At 39.7% G+C, this 22,109-nt stretch overlaps 1 protein-coding gene across 2 annotated transcripts in view; it reads right to left on the minus strand.

Annotated features, from left to right (window-relative positions):
• SHANK2 (SH3 and multiple ankyrin repeat domains 2) overlaps window positions 1-22,109 on the minus strand; it is a 638,838-nt gene that overhangs the window by 4,297 nt on the left and 612,432 nt on the right. Inside the window, exons 22-25 of one of the 2 annotated variants that reach the window (XM_054026918.1) lie at window positions 18,481-18,611; window positions 14,858-14,969; window positions 14,488-14,661; window positions 10,612-13,021 (exon numbers count right to left, since the gene is read on the minus strand). In XM_054026918.1, coding sequence (XP_053882893.1) covers window positions 10,612-13,021; window positions 14,488-14,661; window positions 14,858-14,969; window positions 18,481-18,611 — 2,827 coding nt within the window. The remainder of the gene's footprint in view (window positions 1-10,611; window positions 13,022-14,487; window positions 14,662-14,857; window positions 14,970-18,480; window positions 18,612-22,109) is intronic. The other variant, XM_054026919.1, reaches the window with a different exon arrangement.

Below are 22,109 nucleotides of genomic sequence, written 5' to 3' on the forward strand. Positions count from 1 at the left end.
TAAGGCTAGACACCATTTGAAGACAATGGCAGTTTTGCTTTGAAAAAGAAGGACTGCATTCTATGGCCATGATTTATATAAAAGGCCTAATCCACTAGCATGTGAAAACTTCTCCTTGCGCCTCCACCTACTGTGTGTCTTTGATTTAACTTTCCTATACTATTATAAAAAAATCATGTTTGGATTAATAATCCATGTTCATCACAGTAGTGCCAAGGGACCAAGTAAGGATGGGTCCCCATTGTGCTAGGCACTGATATTTTCCTGTTGCATAGCAGTGATATAACACTGAGTTCCATCTCCATCTTCCACTTTAAAACGTACTGTCGCTGCTCATAAATTACTGCTGTAATGGACTCCAAGTATATATTTGTTCAGAAAATCATTATTACTGTATCTTTTACATGGAAACCGCATTATGCCTTTAACAAAAGTTAACAATATGCTCTTATCATAAATATTTACACTATTTCTATCCCACTGTCTGATAGAGGGGACAAATCTATTTTAGTTGATTAATGAAAGACATTAGCAGCTCTATCTCAAACATACTGTAATTATAACATTTACACTTTTACAGCACTTCATTCCAAGAAACCCAGAACACTGCACTAACATTAATGAATTTAACTTTACAATCGCAAGCCTCCTCGGTGGTAGCTGTTAACATCATTGTACAGATGGGACAATAGACACAGAAGTTGTGTGACTCAACTAAGGTCACATAACAGGTCTGTGGCACAGCCAGAAACAGACCTCTCCTCCTTTCCTCATTCCTAGTCCTGTGCCTTAAATCACATGACCCTTCTTTGACTGTCCTTGCATGCCATGCCAATCCTTGCATTACAACATGTGCTATACAGAAATCTATATAGCTTCTTCAGCATACTCAGTGTCATAACAGGAGACCATCGTATATTTGTGTAAGAAAAAAAGTGTGGGTAACTGCCATTCTGCCTATATTTTGTTATTCCTTTTCTATGGCAACCATTTTATGCTAGTATCGGGGGGTAGCCGTGTTAGTCTGTATCTACAAAAACAATAAGGAGTCTGGTGGCACCTTAAAGGCTAACAGATTTATTTGGGCATAAGCTTTTGTGGGTAAAAACCTCACTTCTTTAGGCCCACATGCATCTGAAGAAGTGAGGTTTTTACCCACAAAAGCTTATGCCCAAATAAATGTTAGTTTTTAAGGTGCCACCAGACTCCTTGTTATTTTATTCTAGACTCTCTAAATTCATTTTTCTTTCCTTTCATTTCTGTTTTTTAAAAAGTTATCTATGAAAGACTACATATCAGTTCTCTACTGTTGTGTGGCTCATCGTTAAGATAGGAAGGTCAGCAAAACGGTAGCCAATGGATTCATATACGTTCTAGTTGGTCAATATAAAGGTGTGTGTTTGATCATATTATAGTAGTGATACTAATGTTCTCCTGCCTAAAACCAAATTTCTTTATAAATTACAGACTGAACTCTCTCCCTTCCCTTACTTGCATACTTGAAAAGGTGAAGAACATGAGGATTATTTTAAATAAATCTGTCCCTATTAAGAATAGCAAATGATAATATTTTGGTGTAGACATTCACTTGTTTGTGATTGCACTGGTTACAATGCATATTATGCTGGCTCATATTACATCATAATATATAAGTATTGTGTCACAATGGTGTATTTCCCAAGTGCAAAAGCAGTCCATGTGGCTTGCAAACAAGAAATTTTACTAGCTAATTCTGAATCATATTTTCATTATTTAAATACACTGTTATATTTTTAATTTTAACACAGATTCAGTGGCAGACAGCATGCTGCAGTATATTCTAGATGGCTCCCTTGCGGGAACGGGGAGGAGGAGGGGAACACAACAAAACCATGCATTATGCTCTCATCAGAGCTATTTTTATATTGTGACTTGCCTAAAGGCCTGCTGTCTATGACAAAGCTCTTCCACCTTCTTTTAGAAAAACAAGTCTTAGCAAAAGAAAGAGCCCATAATATATAAATAGCAATACAGTACAAAATAAGGTTATTCAAGCCCTAACTTGTGGAAACAAAAATTTTCTTTAATCACAAATGTTTGTATTTTACTTCAGTTCAGTCCAATAGAGAAACTGAAAAGCTAGTTGCCAGAATCTGTTAGCTAGAGAGATCAGAAGAGGCCCTTGAGTCCCATTGTGGAGTGGTTTATGGGAGGAAGGAAGTGAGGCAGGATCAGGAATCCTGGTCTGGGAGGCTGGTGAAGATAAGGGACAGTGTGTGGGTTGGTAGGACACAGAACATTTTGCTGAGTAGTTAGTTCAGTGCTAGCTGGGAAGGATTGGGAAATGGTCTGTGAAGGGATGTCTCTGTTCAGGGGATATGGTTTCAGTGGGAACAAGCAGCGATCATTAGAGGTTCCTGGGTTTCTCGGAGTAAAAGTTTCAGTGGTAATGGAGAAAGCTCAGGAAGTCTCTGCAGTGGAAGAATGCTCTCTGTGGCGAGGGAAAGGGATTCAGATAGAGGGAAGTATCAGAGGGGTAGCCGTGTTAGTCTGAATCTGTAAAAAGCAACAGAGGGTCCTGTGGTACCTTTAAGACTAACTCTCTTCTGTTAGTCTTAAAGGTGCCACAGGACCCTCAGATAGAGGGAAGAGGGACTGCTTCATCAGGAGCGGGCAGTTTTCACACGACTAACAGAAGATGGAAAAGTGGGAGCAGACTAGAAGTACGAAGGGGAAGGAATCACAGCTACAAGCGCAGAGGATGTAGTGGAGTTTGGGGAGCCTGCCTGTACCTCATGCATAACTCATAAAATAGAAATTGCTAATCTTTTATGTGGTTGTGATTTGTCTTTGCCTTAAACAAAATCAGATGCAACTTCATTTTGTCAAAGTATGAACAAAACTGATCTGTGGCCAAATAACTCATTTATCACTGGGTTTTAATCAGTTGGTCCAATAACGAAGCAGACTAATGTGAAAATGGTAAAGCAGAGCAAGAGGATACTATAAGGCAATGTGTCTGCGTGTGAAAAAGCTTGTTGAATCATTATCTGGGATCAACGTAGTGAGTGAGTTTTGCTGTTGGACTGTCCTGTGCTCTCCCCAGAGGTGAAGGATTACTTTTGGAGAAACTGTATATGATCTGACAAATTTTGTGAATTAAAATGTTGCAGCAACATTGGTGGTTAACTCATTTTGCAAACAAAGAAGTCACCCACTAGTGAGGGGGGAAAAGAGAGCTTTATCTAATAGAATAATAGTACGTAAATAACATGTAAAAATCCCACAAACACCTGCAAAGCTCTGAGCACGCCACATATTTGAAAATCAGGCCACTTATTTAGGCACCTAAATATGGATTTAAGAACCCATTTAAGAATCGTTGCTAAAATCTTTCTCCATGCAAAAGGTGGCTTTAATCTCAGTTTGAAATCAGATCTAGTTCTGTAAATCAGTGGTTTTAGAATGGCTACCATTTCTGGATTAGGATAAACTAATCCCAACTGCAGTTAGGAACAAAGTTAACACTAAAAATGTGATACCAATGAGTGAAAATTAAAGGAAAGAGAAGGCACAACATAGAATACTCTATGCTTTTTGTCATCACTTACTTCATGGCACTTCAGCATGACCCTCTTCTGTTAACAGCAGTCATGGGAGCAAATAAAAATGACAAAATGGAATGACTAAAACACTGCAAAATAACGTACAAAGCAAGAGATCCTGTGAGACTGGCTGACAAACAATTAATGAGATGAACTGAAACTAAGGGACACAATAGCAACTGAAAAAATTCACTGGTCGTTTGATTGTTTAAAATAGTCACCAACAGATGATGGTGTTGAGTTAAAGCTGCAGTCACCCTATAACCAAATGCCCTGATATTTACTATGCATAACTCACTACTGAATTTCACTCTGCCTTACCTGGTTGCGATAAAATTATGTCACTTCTCCAGGTAAATATTATAAAAAATTGAGACTGGTAAGGAAACATTTATAATAGCAAGTTCATTAAAAAAAAATCATACCAACACACTACTGTTTTTTTCTCCCTTCAGGGCTCAATCCTGCAAGCTGCCTCAGCATGTTTGACTCCCATTGTTTTCAATGCGAGTTGAAGGTGCTTAGCACCACCACACAGAATCAGGCCCACTGCTAACATCATAAACATCGAAACATTTCATGAAACAGAACCATGTAAGAATTACATCCTGAATAAATTATAACCATTTCTGTCTAAAGCAGTGTGATTTGGTAACAGTGGTGATAGTAAACTACAATAACTGTCATTACTATTTATTCCTTATTAGCATGTTGAATCAGACTGGAGCAATTAAGGAAACTCATGGTGAATGATGCCATTTTCACCTTGGGCTATTCTGCTGCTTTTTTCTTCCCCTTCAGAGCCGCTTGGTTTATTTGGTGTTAATCACAGTGACATTATTCACTGGATCCTCCAGGTTGCACTGATCATTATGTTGCTAAGCAACTACTTGGTTCATAGAGTACACAGTAATCTGTTAAAGTGGTTAAAAACCCCTGATTTATTCTCCTATTTTGCTTTATCAGATCCATATAAAAGCTTGTAGGTTTTAAAATGAATTTATAGAACTGCTAACATTAGCTCCCAGCATTATGGGAAAAATATAACTCCTTCAGTGCTACAACGAAGATTTATTTTCCAAATAACCGCTAAGTATTTTTTTTTTAATAGATGAACCTAAATCAAAATTCCTGGTACTGAATATATCCAGCTACTATTAAAACCTCTTTTTTTAAAATTGGGCTCAAATAGAACCCGCATGAATGACCAAGCCTAACCTTTTTTGGGGGAGAGGGGAAGGATGAAAAGGGAGGCAGTGAGAATCAGATATCCAGACTTGGGGTATAAGAACTTAGGTAATGAAGGAAGATATATTAGACACACTATATAACATTTTGCAATTAGGACTGGTCTCCAAAACTGCCTGAACTAGATGGCTGCAGGCCAGATTCAAACACAGATCAAATCCCCTCTCTAGTTAGTTATCATTTCTTCTTTTAGCAGTATAATCTAAGCAAGTGCATCCTTTGGATTTCTCCTCCTCTCTTTCCTCCTGTCCTGCTCACAAATTCGGTAATTTAGTTGAGACACAAGTAGACTTTCTAGCCAAATGATTCTAAATATTAACATACGTTCAGTGTCCCAGGGCCATCACAACTACACACAAGAATTACTATAGCAAGGTATGAAGAAAGAAATGTCTTGGCTCCTTCTACTTGCTTAATAATTGAGTGTGAAATTCTGCTCATTACTGTACAAAAACATCTCTGTAGTCCTCATTTACCAGAAAATACACAGAGGTCATATTTCATTATTCTCTTTGACTAATGCTCACAAATTATCTATAATTTAATGCATCTATGATACCTTAAAATTTTAATCAGCACCATGAAATGATACAATCACCATGACTGAGCTACAGTTCTCACAGCTACAAAGCATCATGTAATTGGAAGTAAGCCTTACAGTTAAAGCATCTGTTGCTAGCTGTGCAGAGATCATTTTTAGTAATGTTTAGGAATGCTACATACACTGTAAATTTGTACATTTCACATGAACAATGCATGTTTTAATTTCATCAGGCATCTAGTGCTGAGTGTTGTGAACATAACCCAAGCTAACTTGTGAACAATGATTGTATGTGTACCACTGCTTCTCTTTGGATAGGGTGTCTACCCGGCCTACTAAAATGTTTATCAGTTTCCTTTTGGCAGAGCTAATTGAGCTACTCCTTTAATTCAATATGATTTCTGCATTTCTTAGGTAAATTTCTTAGTTCTCTTTCTAATACTAGAGCGAAAGGCAGCAACCCCTATATTTAGCTTGCTCAATGCTTTTGTATATTAAAAAGAATTCTAATACCTCGAGGGCTTGAAAATTTGGCAGGAGGATAGTCCAAAGTATGTTGGAACTTAGCAAATAATTCTGTTTATCATGCACAAATGGAATATACAATCGAACTTATTCAGTCGTAGTTGGGACAGGACTAAAAGCAGTGAAAAAATTTATTTCTGTCATTGAAGTCAGCATGTTTGACTAATACACACAGGGTGCAACAGATCTGCTGAGTAAGGCAGTGATACTTTTACACAGGCAGTTTCTGGAGAAGAACTACAAATTTAAAGTGGACAGTTCTAGACATTAACACATGCTAGGCCCAATTTCAAGTTAATGCCAGGATGGAGAACTAGGCACTCTGTCCGCTCTCTCAAGTTTGCCATTAGCATCTCATGCCCTCTCCTCCTCCCCTCCACCCCATCCAGGAATTTGTCATCCATTCTTGCCCCTAGGCAGAGCACAGAGGAGGTTAAGCAGAAAAAAAGACCTAAAGGGTCCAATCCCACTGCAATCATTGGCAAGGCTCTCAGACTTCATTGGGAGCAGATCAGGCCTGAAATGCAGAGTCTTGTGCATATTAAGCAGCAGAAAGCTTTCCTGATATTCAGACTCAATTTCATCTTATTGCTTCAGTTACTCTCCTACTTCCCCCTTATAACACACTAAAGAATTCCTTTCACCACTGGTTTTTACATACTTTAAATAGTTGTAGACCATCTCTCTCCCCCATTTCCTCAATCGTTGTTTAGCCAAGAAATAATTATTTCGTTCTTTTAAGTCTTTTCTCATACATCAATCATCCAGTGCCTTAGGGGAGCAGGGTTGGGGGTTTGCCCCGCTCCGCGTGTGCCATCGTCCGCACAGCTCCCGGAAGCAGCGGTATGTCCCCACTCTGGCTCCTACATGTAGTGGCAACCAGGGGGCTCCGCACACTGCACCCACCACAAGCATAGCCCCCACAGCTCCCATTTGCTGGGAACCATGGCCAATGGGAGCTGCAGGGGTGGCACCTGCAGATGGGGCAGCATGCAGAGCCGCCTGGCCGTGCCTCCGCATGGGAGCTGGAGGCAAGACATGCTGCTGCTTCTGGGAGCTGCCTGAGGTAAGTGCTGCCTGGAGCCTGTACCCTTAACTCCCTCCCACGCCCCAACTCCCTGCCCCAGCCTTGATCCCCCTCCTGCCCTCCAAACCCCTCGGTCCCAGCCCAGAGTCCCCTCCCACACCCTGAACTCCTCATTTCTGGCCCCACCCTAGAGCCCGCACCCCTCCCATACCCCAACCCCCAATTTCATGAGCATTCATGGCCCGCCATACAATTTCCATACCCAGATATGGCCCTCGGGCCAAAAAGTTTGCCCACCCCAGTCTACCCCTTTCTGATATTGAATTAAACAAACAAAACCTTTCCTCTCCCCCAATATTCAAGAGGCATTCTACTAGAATTATAGAAAGAGTAAAATCCCTGTTGGTGAGGTGATGCATCTTTATATGCAGACCAACACTTTATAGGCCATTTTTTTTTTTACTGTCATATCACATTGTAAACACATGCGTAATTTTGCTGTCTGCTATACCATCTAGATCTTCCAGCATTACTCACCTGGAAAAGAACTCCTAAATATAAAAGAATTAAATAAGATTAGGCATATAAAGCCAGGTACACTAGCTGTTTAATGTGACTTTAGACAAAGAAAAGCAAGAACTGCACACATTTAAAAAAAACAACAACCCTGCAGTCATGAAGGCAACAGAAAGAGACTATACAGTCTGACCTTGTCATCTATGATTAGGCAACTTCCTGTTTTACAGGATTACCAAAGACATCCTCAATTATACTAAGTTCAGTTTCTGCTACACCTTTGGTAAAAGACCATCTACCTTAAGCAACCAAAATATGTTGGTCAATTTGTATAAATTTCATTGAATTTGTCTTTTTTGTATTAAGGCCTCTCAAGTGCATCAGACAACTCAACTTATGTTCTCTGTTTGTGTCAAGCACAACTGAAAGGAATTCCACGCTCCTGGAATTTTTTACCCATATCTTCATTCTAGGAATGCTGTATGATTCTTCATACCTTCCTTCATGGCCACCAGTTCAACAGCTTATATCCAGTGGGAAAGAACAAACTATAACTACCATCCTCTGAGGCTTGAGCTAATACTGCTTCCTAAATGAGAGATCATTTGGTATTAAAATAGCCACTCTTTCTAGAATGCCAAACATCTCCCTGATGTATCCGAAGAGTGGGAGCCATGCTGTATTTCTTCTTTTGGAGCTACTGCCTGCCCAGCACAGTAATTCGGGGGGGAATAATTTGGATAGTAACTTTAATATATGGTAGTATTACAGTTTTGCACAGACGCTCCAAACAAAAATGGATTTCCACCTGGCAGGTCAGATCAAGCAATTAATAACACTGCAGACAAAGATGGGCTTGCAGGTCAGCAGCCACTCAAACTCTGTATAATGCCAAAGCTCTCCATACCACAAAGAGGATATCATATTTTCTTATAATTATTAGAATTATTCAATAATTATTATTGAATTATTATTCAATAATTAAGCCCAATTATTCAAATCTCTTGTAGGACAGTGGTAACATTCAGAAAACTGGAGTTAAAGATAAACAATTTTTAACCCAAATCTAGGATTTAGAGGAATATATCCACTTTTCAGATATGTGTGGCTTACCTATAGTTACTTTAGCAAAATATAAACACTTTCCCATTTACCTGCAGGCCTCTGCACATGCCTGTGATCAAGAGTTATTGTACCCTTGTTCTTCCAGCTCATTTTTAATGACAATTTTTGTGTTCAGTGTAATACAATATACATTTGAATGTACAAGGATACAAAATATCGTATGGGATCTCCTCATAGGACTTGTGTAGATATTCTTTGGAAACCAATTCCATAAAAAATATATGGCCAATTGTAAACAAAGCCAGGCTGCAAAAGGAGTGCTGATCTAGAAACTTTTCTAGCCCCCTGAAATTTTCTTTCACAGATTGTTCAGTAAACAAATATGTGCAATTGAAATATAAATAAAAAAACTGAAAACTGTAAATATACCAGGTGATTTAAAGATATTGCATACAGATATTGTTATTTAAATCAACAGCTTAGTGGTAACATAATGTGATTTCAACAAAAAGCTTCATGAAATTGCTTTGTGGTTCATGTCTTGTCATACTATAAGGATTACATTTAATATTACTGATTAAATGAGTTATCTAACTAAATCGAATAATGCTATGCTGAGAGTGTGAAGTAAGACTTAAGTGAAAAGTGATATTTTATCCACCACCATCAGTTATGGAACTGAATAAAATTTCAATACAATTATAATTGTTGAGTAAACTGCAAGAACTCTGTTGTATAAACAGTATTGTAAAAGAGAAACCACACCAGTTCTTAAACATAAACCTAAATAATTCACATCAAAATAATGGATAATCTGTGTCTCAAAGTGGCAATTGAGAGAACTCTTGTCCAGTTGTAGGCAACCATCCTCACTTCAGATCAGCTTCTCCCATGAATTTTAGGTTTGCTCTGTTTACAATTGGCCATATATTTTATGGGGAGTTTTCTTTTAAAAAATAAACAATACAATATATCCAATATTTTGACTACAGTCTCCATATAGTAGGCATCATACATTACTACAGTATTCATTTTGGGCATTTTCCTGCTCTCCTCTCTCAGGGAAAACTCGGTTTCAAGTCAATATGAATTCTGCCACAGCTAAGAAGGCAGATCGGGTCTTCTTGGCAGGGCCGGCTCCAGGCACCAGCTTACCAAGCAGGTGCTTGGGGCGGCTACTTCGGAGAGGGGCGGCACGTCCAGCTGTTCGGCGGCAATTCAGCGGACGGTCCCTCACTCCTGCTCGGAGCAAAGGACCTCCCGCTGAATTGCCGCCACAGATCGCAATCGTGGCTTTTTTTGTTTGTTTGTTTTTTTTGTTTGGCTGCTTGGGGCGGCCAAAACCCTGGAGCCGGCCCTGCTTCTTGGTGCTTGTCTACACATTGGGGTAATGCGAGCACTACTGGGTGTGATTTCTAAACAGCATTAATGTGTTGCACATTAATTCAAGTATGTAGACCGTGCTGGTTCACACTAAAAATTCCCTACTGAACTTTAACATAGTACTGTTTTGAGCAGCACTACATTAAAGGGCATTAGGGAACTTTTAATGTGCATCTGCGGAATCCATGAACCAATTAATGTGCAACACATTAGTGCACATTGCTGCTCCATGTACATAAGCCCTTCAATCTAGTGTCCAAAAAAACAGAACTTAAAATGGAAACAAATAATTATAAACTTCTCGCTGGTTTCTGCTTCTTGCTTTTGCTGTTTACTGAACTGTCCTCGAAAGGAACTTCCACAGAGATCTAAAATGTGTGTGTTAAAGGGGTTGCATTCTAGCAAAGGGAATTACAATGGAGCTAACTGTAGTTGGTAGGTAGGGGTAGACTTATTGGCCAACGTGGTGGCCTCAGAAAGTGGGCTCATTTTTCCAATGAAAATGTACATTATTTTATACTGGAAACTAGCAGAATAAGCGGGGGGAAAATTGTCAATTATATAGTGTATTTATACCCTAGGCTGATCTTTAATGTTATCAAAATTGTTATGGTGGAGCCTGCTTATGTAAATTCTCAAAAGCATGCTCTTGTTTAAGAAACAGAGTAACTACATCTTGAAAGAAGTACAGTTCTTGTTTTAATTCTTTTAGTTTCATTTACCTTGTACTGAGACTTGCAGTTTTTGTTCCAGTAGGCGACTCCAACCCTTCCCCTGGCTTTGAGGATTTCTCTCTGTTCATTTGTTGTAGTATTGAGTTCAATTCACTAATAACGTTAGCCTTTGGGCCTGAGAGAATTGGGCTTTTTACCTCAGTTACATCACCCCATAGCTTGGAGGTCCTTTGCTGTAAAACTTTAGCCGTACTGGGCTGTGCAATGATAGGAGGTGGGGGTGGAGCAGGTGGAGGGATAACAAAGCTATCTACAGTTTCTTCAATTAGAGCATCTTTGTAAAGTGCATTGCTTTTGTTGATTATGGGCTTCATTTTTGGCTTAGGAGGTACTGGGGGTTTGTCCACCAGAAATGTTTGCCCATCTGCATAGACTGTACAAGTATCCAAGTTCTCACCACCTTCAGAGGATAAGGTAGAGATGCTGGACACTGTTGAGATAGTGCTGGTTGTCTCTAAGTGATGGTCACTACTAGATCGACTGTCTACCTCCTCAATACCAGAGTCGGTGACATGATCGAAACTTTCAGGGGGTGGCAGAAATGAGGCAGGCAAACAGTTTGAAAGACCCACTTGTTTTTTACTGTCTAAAGAATTTGTTGATTGATTGGGGTTAAATGAAACAGATGTAGGTGTTCCATTTTTTCTTTGCTTAAGTAAGTCCGTTAGAGCAGAACCTGGAGCTGAACGGTCATCGGGGATATCAAAACTGTTAGCAAATTCTAAGGGAGGAGGTAATGGCTCAGTAAAAATAAATTCTTCATCAATATCAATAGATGCTAAAGGAGGTGGAGGGATGCGAAATGGCAAAATGACAGGGTCATCAACAGAGCTAGCTGCTACAATAGTTTTGCAGGGAGATGCAGGTGGCTCAGGTGTAGCAGATACATTCAACCCACTTTCTGCTTCTTCACTATCTTCTGGCATCTCTGATGGAGAATTATCTGGGTTCATTTCCATTTCAACTCTCTTCTCATCATCTTCAAGGGTGTCATCAGACTTTGCTGCATCCACAGTATGAACCATTAGTAAACCAGCTGATTTCTGCTGTGAAGTATCCACAATATTTATCAGCATGTTTTTCTTTTCTTCAGGCTTCTTCTCTTTCCCCATATCTGTTTCATATTTGTTTTCAGTCTCCTGCCTTCTTAGTGGGCCACGTGTATTTTGCCTGGTAGCAGCAGCAGTCACAGGAAATGTTGTTTCATTATTAGATCTCAACTTTGTATCAATATAAAGTGGTTTATTAAGGTCTGCTTTACCGGTTTCTCCTTTGCCTGGAGTTTGTTGCGTTTGTTCTTTCATGGCTCTATCTCTCGCAGAGAGCGCGAGTGCTAGAGGTGAGTTTGGATCTAATAGCTTTCCTGTGAGTGGGTGAACATAATTATCCGAACTGGACACATTAACGGTCTGAGTTGCAACCATATTGTTTTCAGTAACTTTTTTTATGGATGAGGAGTTTAATGTCCTTGCATCACTTTCATTGCTAGGTTCACTACTATTAAAAAGATTTTCAGTTTCTCTAGGTGCGGGAATTGGAGATGGTGACATAAGTTGCCTAAAACTATCTTCATTACTAAATACGTCCTCATCGGTAAATTTAGACTGCCTCATACGTGGTATTGGGGGCATCAGGCCAACATCCTCATCTCCCAAGTCTGTAGAAAGGAAAGCTGGAGAATTACGCCTAGCTTCTAATCTCTTTTCCCTGTCCCTCACTGCTCCAGCAATGGCCGCTGCAAATGGACTACTGACGTTTAAATTATCATCAGGTCTGAGCTGTCCAGGCTGCTCTGAAGACTGAGGGTCAATCTCCATACTGCTTCCTTGGCTGCTTTTCCCACTACTGCTGGTAGATGGTTCTTTCACAATAATTGTTGGAATTGGAATAGAACAGGTCTTTTCTGGACTATCCTCGACATTAGACTGTTTCACTAGCATTCCCTTCCGCCTTGCTGGTTTGGCTGGCACGTAAACTGCTTTGCTTGCTATCTTCCCAACTTCAGAATATGGGTTTTCCGGCATCTGACCCCTCTTGTTTCTGAAGTTTGCCTGCAATGCGACATTCCTACTATACAAGTCCTCAGAATCTAGAGAATAACGGTCCAATTCTCTTCTGTAATACATCCCTTTGTCCCTCATTATTGTTCCCATATGTTCAGATCTACCTGAAGAAACCTTTGAACCTGAATTCTGATTAAATGCAGGTTTAATTGTTCCATAGCTTCTTGATGTTGGAGATTTGGGAGAGTTATAAAGGGAGGGAGAAGGTGGTGGTGGTGAAGGGGGTAGAGACTGTGGTGGAGGGGGGATATCTTCAGAAGTGTCTGGCATGGATAGACTTCTGGTAAATTTCAACATAGGAGGAGCCAAAAATTGACGTTCTTCCTCTGTTATTCCTAAAAAAAAGAAAATGAACAAAGGAAAAACTTTAAAAATTTGCAATGTACTTAAATCCAATGTTATATTATTTCCACTAAAGATATGACCCTCAGGGAATGTCTACACATCCTGCAGGAGTGAGCCTCCCAGCCCAGGTCAACAGATCTGGGCTAGGAGAGCTCATGCTACTGCACTAAAAATAGCAGTGTAGACAGAATTTTGAAATTGTGGGTTGGGCTGGAGCTCAGGCTCTGAAGCCCACCCTGCCACCCTCCCTAAGCTTCAGAGTCAGAGCAACAACTTCAAAGCACTGTTTACACAGCTATTTTTAGAGTGCTAGGGTGAGCCCTGCTAGACCAAGTTTGTTGACCTGAGTAGGGAGGCTTGCTCCTGAGGGCAGTGTAGACATGGCATGAAGCATATTTGAAATAATAAAACGTGGCTGGCTTGTTCATTCCTGCTCATTAAAATTTTTCTAATGTTGATTTTCCATAAAGCCACATGCTAGTATTAGAGAGGAGTGAAACAGTAACAAAACTGAACTGATTACTGATTGTAGGCAAATGCTTTTGTTTTATGTACTTTCAGGGCCAATGTATTTCTCTTCAAAAGAAACTGAAAGTATGAAAAAAGACAAAAACTACTCAGAGCAACATTAAAGATTCTGTATGAGTGTGAGGTAATTGCATAGAAGGGAATTTTCTCTGAAATATATCAAGAAGGGAAGGAATTCTTATACAGAGAAACTGTGTGTCTGGCTATAGCAATCCAGAAACACACAAAGTAATGCTATGCTTACACAGCAAGTACAATATTAAAGCATTTCTGGGAATTTTGCCTGTATTGTTTTAGTAAAAGGAATATATAGAACCATCAATATTACATAAAAAGTGACATTTTAATTTTGGATAACATTTTTCAAATACAATTAAGTGATGTAGAAGCCTAAGTTCCCTTTTCAAAAGTGTTTTAGGCACTTAGGAACCTCCTAAGTCCCTTAGATGTTTTAGAGAATGTTACCCTCTGTATTAGTGGTTCTCAACCTATTTACTATGGTGGGCTGCATATGCAGCTCTCTGTTATATGGGCCACATCCACACTGTATATACACTACCTGAATGGCCCTGAGGGTGTCATATGGGCCACAGCTGTGTGCTGATTGGGCCACAGGCAACCCACAGGTTCAGAACCACTGCTCTATGTAATAAAAAATTTCTGATTTTGCTCAAAGAGGATGGCATTTTGTATAAAAGGTGGTTATGCCATAAGACAACATTTGAAAATATCGTGGGTATTTTGCTGAACAGCTTTACACAAGCACAATGCTGCTCATTAGTTCAGAAATACCTTGAGTAAAGTAGATCAATTTTAACAGAAAATGCACCAAAAACTAAGTCCCCCCTCAGTGAAGAAAAATGATCACTTTGAATTTAAAAAGTGAGCTTATTTTATACATTTATGACCAGTAGGGTGCATATCACACCTTGCATAGCAGATGATGGTATTTTCATGTCAATACACACGTTTGAATGACTCTTAGCTATAGCTGATTTATCACAATAGTTCTTCCTCAATTCTTTTTCTTTGCACTTCCAAAATTCTGGCCTTCCAAAATTCTGGCAACTTTCCATAGCCGTTACAATCCCATAACTCTTGCCTAAAGCGATCAAAGCAAAACATGGAAGTTGTACTAGTTTTCATGCAAACTGATTTGTTTCTTCAGCTTTGGATCAGAATTAACTAATGACTGAATTAAGTTGAGGAAAAATGGAGTCAAAATGTTTTAAGCAAGAACAGAAGTTAATAAAAGGTGCCAAAATGAATGTGTAGAATTTACATGAGAAAAATTTTACCTATAGATTTTTGTCTTCTCATTGTACCCCGAGGTATACCTAGAAAAAGACCTTGAGGAGTCCCAGGTACAGTAGGTGGCATCACAGCAATACCCTGTCTATCGTACATGGACTACAAAACAAAACAAAAATATTATGTACAAAAGGGCAATGTTCGAGAGAGACACCATGAGAAAAATAATTCATCTCCTCTTCCACATACTACTTTGTTATTCATCTTAAATAGTCAGTGGTCAAATAAAATTATCTATTCTTCTAGCACACTTTAAGGGTAAATTTGAAGGTATCACATTTCTGTTTATTTCCCTCCCAAAGACATTGCCACAAACTGCACGTCTGTTCAAGTCACCATGCTCATAGATCTGGGTTCTAATATTTTGACATAGAAGAGAGACCTTAAATTTTCTGGGTTTAGTGTGTTAATATTCAGAGTTCTAAATCTGCTTATACTACACAGACAAGTAGTATAAGCAGATTTCAAATGGAATTATTTGTGAGAGTCAGAATTTGGCCCTAAACTTATATTTTGATTTTATGAAGGTTAAGAGTTTTGACTAGGAAATTATGGTTGAATAGCATGGTTTAGCATGATCATCAGGAACAACAGAATATGATATCAGCACTTCAGAAATATTTTGTTTTTCTGGAAAGAGCTACGTCTTCTTCAAATGGTCTCACCATTGAATCAGAAATATTCAAGATCAAATTGACAGAATTAGTGACAGCAGTTTCCTATCTAGGCTTATGCTGGGCCTAGATGCCTGTAGGGTATTCATTATAGGCAGAGCTGGGAGTGCTGCCAATAGTTAAGGCTACCTGTGTATAACCGCCAGCTTTAACCATTTGGGATGAACTTTCCTATGCTAGCTATCTGGCTCGTTCTAAAATTCTATTTAATTTTTTTAAAGGAAGTTTCAGCTACTATGGTTCACTTATTTTCAAGAACAAGGATATGGGGAAAATGCATTGTTTTGCCCATGTTAAAAAAATATTCAACTATATAATTAGGAAGCTCCAGGGCCTCCATGCTTTGCAGAAGGGACTTGAAGTTTGGCAGGGGTACACCCTGGTGTCAGCGATGCACCTTTTGCTATCTCTCTGAAAATCCACACAAATTTGGCCAAGTTCTCCAACAACTGTAGTTTGCAGATGCTCAGAAGAGACTTGTTAGGGCTCGGCAATTACAGTCTCCCATATTTCGTGTGCACTGCCATGCTCCAGTCCAGGGGCTGAGCAGGAATTTCCCTGCAATTGCGCCAATTGCTTGGGGCCTATTGTAGTGCCGGATATGGAAAATGGGAGCAGGAAAACTGTTCTGCAGTCTTAATGCTCCCCATGTTGGCACGCAGGCAGTGATGAGAAGGAGGAAGCTGCCTGACTGGAATGCAGAGGGGGAGGAATAGGGGAAGTGGTTTTGCAGGAGCAAGAAAGAGGGGAGGAGCCAAAGGACTCCGGTGGGAAGGGACAGAAGCAGGATGGGTTGGGTGAGAAGGACAGAGCAGGAAGGGGTAAGAAAGAGGTTAGGATTTTTTAAACATAATTATGCAATAAATTGACAATTAAAATGGGGAGGGAGGTGAGAAAATTAAAAATACAAAGATACATCAAGTGGCTGTTATCAAACAGATGAAGGTGAGACAGAAAGCCATCTTATTTTCCACTCAGTGTGGAATACATGCAGATCAACAGAAGAAATTACCCCTTATAAAACAGATTATGGGCACATCTCAGAACATGGAATAATCAGTAGTCTTCCTCTTTCTCATTAGTGTTTATCCCACTCCTAGGGCGCCCTGATCCTCAAGGGGTGAAGCCCCTTAATTCTTCCCTCCTCTCTCAATAGGCCTGGGTTCTTTGCACTTAGTGCCTTCACCTGTCCTCCAGCCCAGTGCAAAACTAACACACATTTGGCATTACAATTTATAGTTACAGGGAATCTAGGACCAAACAGACTATAGGATATAAAACATGTTATTCCTGGAAAGGATAGAGGTAAATTGCAGATGGCCTCAAGTCCCAGCTGACTCCTGTCTCCAAGTGCAGGGAAGGCCTACTGGGCTCAGCTGGCAGCCAGCCCTCCCAGGATCAGTGGAGCCTTAGGGCTCCGTCTCTTCTTTGTGGAGTTGGGAGACCAACCCTGCTAGTTATGAGACACAAAATGGCATCTCCCTCTCTGCTGCAGAGAGCAACTCTAGTACTGCTTCCCCTTTGGCTACTGTAACCTGACTCCTTTAAGTTGGATCTGGCCACTTTGGGGACCATTTGTGGGTCACCAAGCCTTGAAGAGGAAGGATAAGGCTCTATTATTTTTGGGATCAGGAGGGGGGCTATGTTAGCAGGCAGCAGAACGCTTCACAAAAAATGATGGTCTGCAACTCCCTAAAAGACACTGCTGCTTATCCTCAATCTGTACCCCCTGATCTGTCTAACAATGTATAGGTTGTCCTCCAAGTGCCTCAATGATTTGTGGATTTTATACTCACAACACTCTTTTGAGGTAGGGAAGTACTATTCCTATTTCACAGATGGGAAACTTAAGAAGAGAGATACTAGGGCTCAGATTCTCAAAGGTATTTCAGCACCTAATCTAGGCCTGAGAATCTAGGCCTAAGTGACTTGCCTAAGGTCACACAAGAAGTCATCGTCTGAGTCAGGAACTGAACCATGGTCTCTTAAGTCCCAATCCAGTGCCCCATCCTTCCTACTTGTAGATGTCACAAACCTATTTATTTTCTACAATACTGCTGATATAATTCAGAACACGCTGGGATTCCTTCCTCTGCAGCTGACAAGAGCGAAGCAAATAAATAAGGATTGGTGCTATTTCAGTGGAAAATAAATCAGCTAGACAGTAAGGGAAACATTTATTTTTTTCCTCATAAGACTTTACAACCAGTGGAAGCCAACTCAAATCTGAGGGTGTCTACATTTGGGACTGGGAGTGTAATTCCTAGATAAAGGAGAAACACCCATGCTAGCTCTGATCAAGCTAGTGCACTAAAAATTGAGTGTAGCTACAGCGGCACAAGCACCCAGAAGCACTAGCTGCCCCAAGTGTGTGCCTACCATCTCCAATGGGTATGTAGTCAGGGCAGCTAGCTCTTCCCGCTGTTCGTGCCTGCACTCTATTTTTAAGGCATTAACTCAATCAGAGCTAGTGTGGTTGTGTCTTCTTGAGCGAGGAATTACACACCCTATCTGTAGTTTTCCAGGATATAGAATTTCAGTCGTTAATGCTTTTTATAGCATTACTGCTGTCTCCTCCCCCTATAGATTACTCAACTTTATCTAGTCAAAACCAAAACAAACAATCTTGTTGGGAGTAAATATACCCAGTAATGAGACAAGGATTCATGTTAGATTTATTGTCAATGACGAAGCTTAGAATGGTGATAAAGAATAATCATTATGATTAACTACTGGACTTACTAAAGCAGTACTATAGAGTGACCAGACAGTAAATGTGAAATATCGGGACAGGGGGTGGGAGGTAATAGGAGCCTATATAAGAAAAAGACCCAAAAATCGGGACTGTCCCTATAAAATCGGGACATCAGGTCACCCTAACTAATTAGAGCCACAGCTTCATAAGTGAAAACAAGAATTTAGTAGTCACCACTCACATTCATATCTGTAGCTGAAGGAAAGCATCTACTGGAAGGCCGCGGTTTAATCGTTGCCACTCTTGAGTCCACAGTTACATTGTCTGTAATTCTTGATGGCTTGGAAACTGGTACAATTTCATCCACTTTATCTGTAACATAAAAGTATTCACTAAAATAAATATAATTTGTCCAAAGACTGAAAATCTAATCTATTGCAAGGTCAAAGGAAGAGTTTTACTTTTCAAAAAAATGCAAAGAAAAAGGGTGGCTTTTTTTTTTTTGGCATTTTAACAAGGCAATGCTTGAGCATCAAAAGTCGTGCAAGCCGAGCACTTATTTATTGCTGCTGCGTAACATGCATGCTTTAGTTTTAAGCCTGCATGCATTTAATGTTTACTTAGTGTGACTCGAAAAACAATCCTCTTCTTCAAACCTTCAAAATGTGAAGGGAGAATATCTATATAGAAACGGAAAGAAGACCTTTAGAGATAATGAACCCGTAGAGCACTGTTTCACATAGCGATAAGCAGACAGTACTTAGTCACCAGAATTTCAGTGATATTTTGGACAATAACAAGTACTTCAAAAGTGCTCTTTATGTCTATTCTTCTTCTCCAGTAATTACTTCCTAATCTATTCATCATGTCAGTCTATTAAACAATATAATTTAGCATTATTGGAAACTGCTCCATGTCTGTTTAATTAAACTTTAAATGTGCTTTATATTAGTTTTGGTTAAAACAATCATATATTTGTGGTCAGAAATGGGCCCAATAGAGAAAATTCCAATCTGGATCAGAACTTTCCCAACTCTGGGGAACAGTGGTTCAGAACTGGGATTTTGATTCAGCATGCTATATAGTGATAGGAACCATCTGTGAACATGTGAGATCCCTCCAAGTTCAGGAGTGTTTGGACCCAGGCCCATCTCCAGTTGTGACTATAAACCAAATGCAGCAGTAATAGTATTTAATATTTTTAGCACTAATATAATGCCTTAAGTCCAAGGATCTCAAATCACTATGCAATCAACCATAGTCTTAAAACTCCCTTATTACAGGTTGGGAAATTGAGGCACGGAGTAATTAAGTTACTTGTCTAAGGTCACTGAATGATTCAGTCTCTGAACTTGGACTAGAATCCAAAACTTATGCTCTAACCAACAGCCTTCACAATGCCCCTTTCATCCTATCTTTTGTTCCTGTGAACTCACAGATTACAAACTGGCACTATATGTACTACCCCAAGGCCGGTAATCATGCTAAGCTAGGATGGCATTTTTCTTTTTAATTTCTCTAAAGCAGTAGGGCACCAGTCACACAACCTATGTATATTCACAGAAGTAATGTACTAGAACCAACTAGAAGTGATTCCTTAGCCTGGTAGCTCCTCTGGTCTTAGGCTTCCACAACTTAAAATTTTTACAAGAATTAGTCAAGCCACACCTTACTTTTCAGGAATTAAGTATGGTATGTCTGCATCTCAAAGGTTTGATAATTTAGTTTAGGAGAAAATAAAAACTAGTGCATTAGCTTATTACCGACTTAAAAACAGCTGTGCAGGGGTCTAGAAGTGGCACCACCATGCAAAGTATCAGATTTGAGCTTGATCCCTCACTGGAAAAGCAGCCACGCTTGGGCTCTAGGAGTGTGGTAAGGGACAGGAAGTAGGCAAGAGGAAGAGAGATTTGTCTCTACCAGCTCTGGCTGGTGCATAAATGGAGGAACTACATTCAGCCTTCTCTGCTTGGAAGACTGTTGCTCTGGGAGAGGAGACTTTTGGAGCACTGGGTGACAGGGAGAGAGCAGGAGAGGAACAGCTGCTAGAATTATTAAGTTGAACGTTGTAGGTGGTTGGCTTACTCGGAAGTATTACTGTCTGCTTTCCACTGGAGTTAATATTACATTTTTTGTTTGCTTTATTTCTTTTCACATAATAGACCATCCAGGGAGAGGAGAGAAAAAAAAAAACACGCTTAAAACCTTCACAAGCAAATAAAATAAACATTTTTTAAAAATCACATTCCATATGGTCTTAACAGTAATTCAAACTGTGCACTTTCCAGAAGAAAATACCTGTAACCTTCTGATGGGCAAAAGGTATCAGAAAGCCATGGATTTAGCCTTAAGCATTTGAGCTACACAGAAAAAAATATGGCTAGGTTGCAGAATCAAGTTTAGGGGTATCTACCATTGATCACAACAAGGGCATGGGAATTTCATGTTACATCTCTCCAGCCCTTTATATGATCCCAGAAGACCAAATACTTGTTCTTGGGATCCAGACAGAGGGGTGTTTTGGGGACTGAAGCCCTAGACACCCAAAATCTGTAAATAACAAATATACCATATAAAAACGTATTCCCTTTATTTTGAACAGACACATAACCATACACCTCTTCAGACAACAAAAAAACTACAGGGAAAGAATGATGAGGCTATGACAGACACTTGAAAAGCATGGAAATATTCATTTAGGGGATGAAACATACATAATCTCCAACTGTACTGATTTTGCAAGACAATACTGGAAGTCAGATCTTAGTATTTGACCTGACCACAATATCAGTTTGTACAGATTTCCTAACAAAATCTGATATTGCTACCACATTAGCTTGTGGGGAACTTTATTCTTTGCGATTTTACAGCTTTAATGTTGTCAGCTCCTCAGTCCTTCTCACCCTATAGCTGCTCCCATTCAAATTGTATTTGGTTCCTTTCCAGTCGTAGCTGAGAACAGCTGAAGCAAGTTGGAGTGGTGAGGGAGAAGTTGATATGATTAAGTTGTTCTGCAAAAAAGTGTTTTTAGGGGCATTTTGCACCTAGCAGTGGTTCTAACTGCAGTAGAGGCAATGTTGCAAATGATGCCCAACTTGTCCTTTTGCACTGCTGTCTTTGATCAGAGCACAAATGTAGAGCAGTAAGATGGCATTTTAAAACTAGAACAAAAATTTTGAAGCTTCCAAAGCAGCTAGGGTGTATGTGGGGTGGAGTAAAAGTAATCCAAAATGGTAGCAGCTACATGGCGGGTCCTGCAGAATACACCAGAATCTTAATATATGGCCCCCACATTCCACCACACTTTTAAAGTGACAGCACTATGTAAATAAATACATTTTCATTATATTATTAGATATGTGCTACCTATGTCAAGAGAGTCAACTGGCCTTTTCTTGACTTCTATGTAATTCCACTATAAACTCATCCAAAATAAATAAAAAGTAGATATTTAGGGCAAATTTTTCAAAGGGCTGTACCCTTAAAATAGGTTGTTCACGTCCGCAGTTGTAGTGTGCAAACTATGTTTGTGCCAGTAATGCATTTTCAAAAGGCAGCACACTGGAACACTTTTTGTCAACTTTGCTAGTGGACTTCTCCTCCCCCCTCTCCTTTTTTGTGTTTTGACATATTTTTGTAATATGTATTCTTGCACCACTAAGAGGGGCTCTCACATGATGATATTGGAAATGTATTTATTTATGAGGCTACCTATATAAACAATTTTAACAAAACAAAATTTAGAAGAGGCACAGATGGGGCGCAAATGAAATGCAGGTGCAAGAATTTACACCTGGCACGAGTGGTGTGTTGGTGGCATGGCCAAGAAAGTGGACCCAAATGGAATTCTTAAAGGGTGAGCACCTGCAT

The sequence above is a fragment of the Malaclemys terrapin genome, chromosome 4 (genome assembly GCF_027887155.1).
Source record: "Malaclemys terrapin pileata isolate rMalTer1 chromosome 4, rMalTer1.hap1, whole genome shotgun sequence".
Classification (NCBI taxonomy): domain Eukaryota; kingdom Metazoa; phylum Chordata; order Testudines; family Emydidae; genus Malaclemys; species Malaclemys terrapin.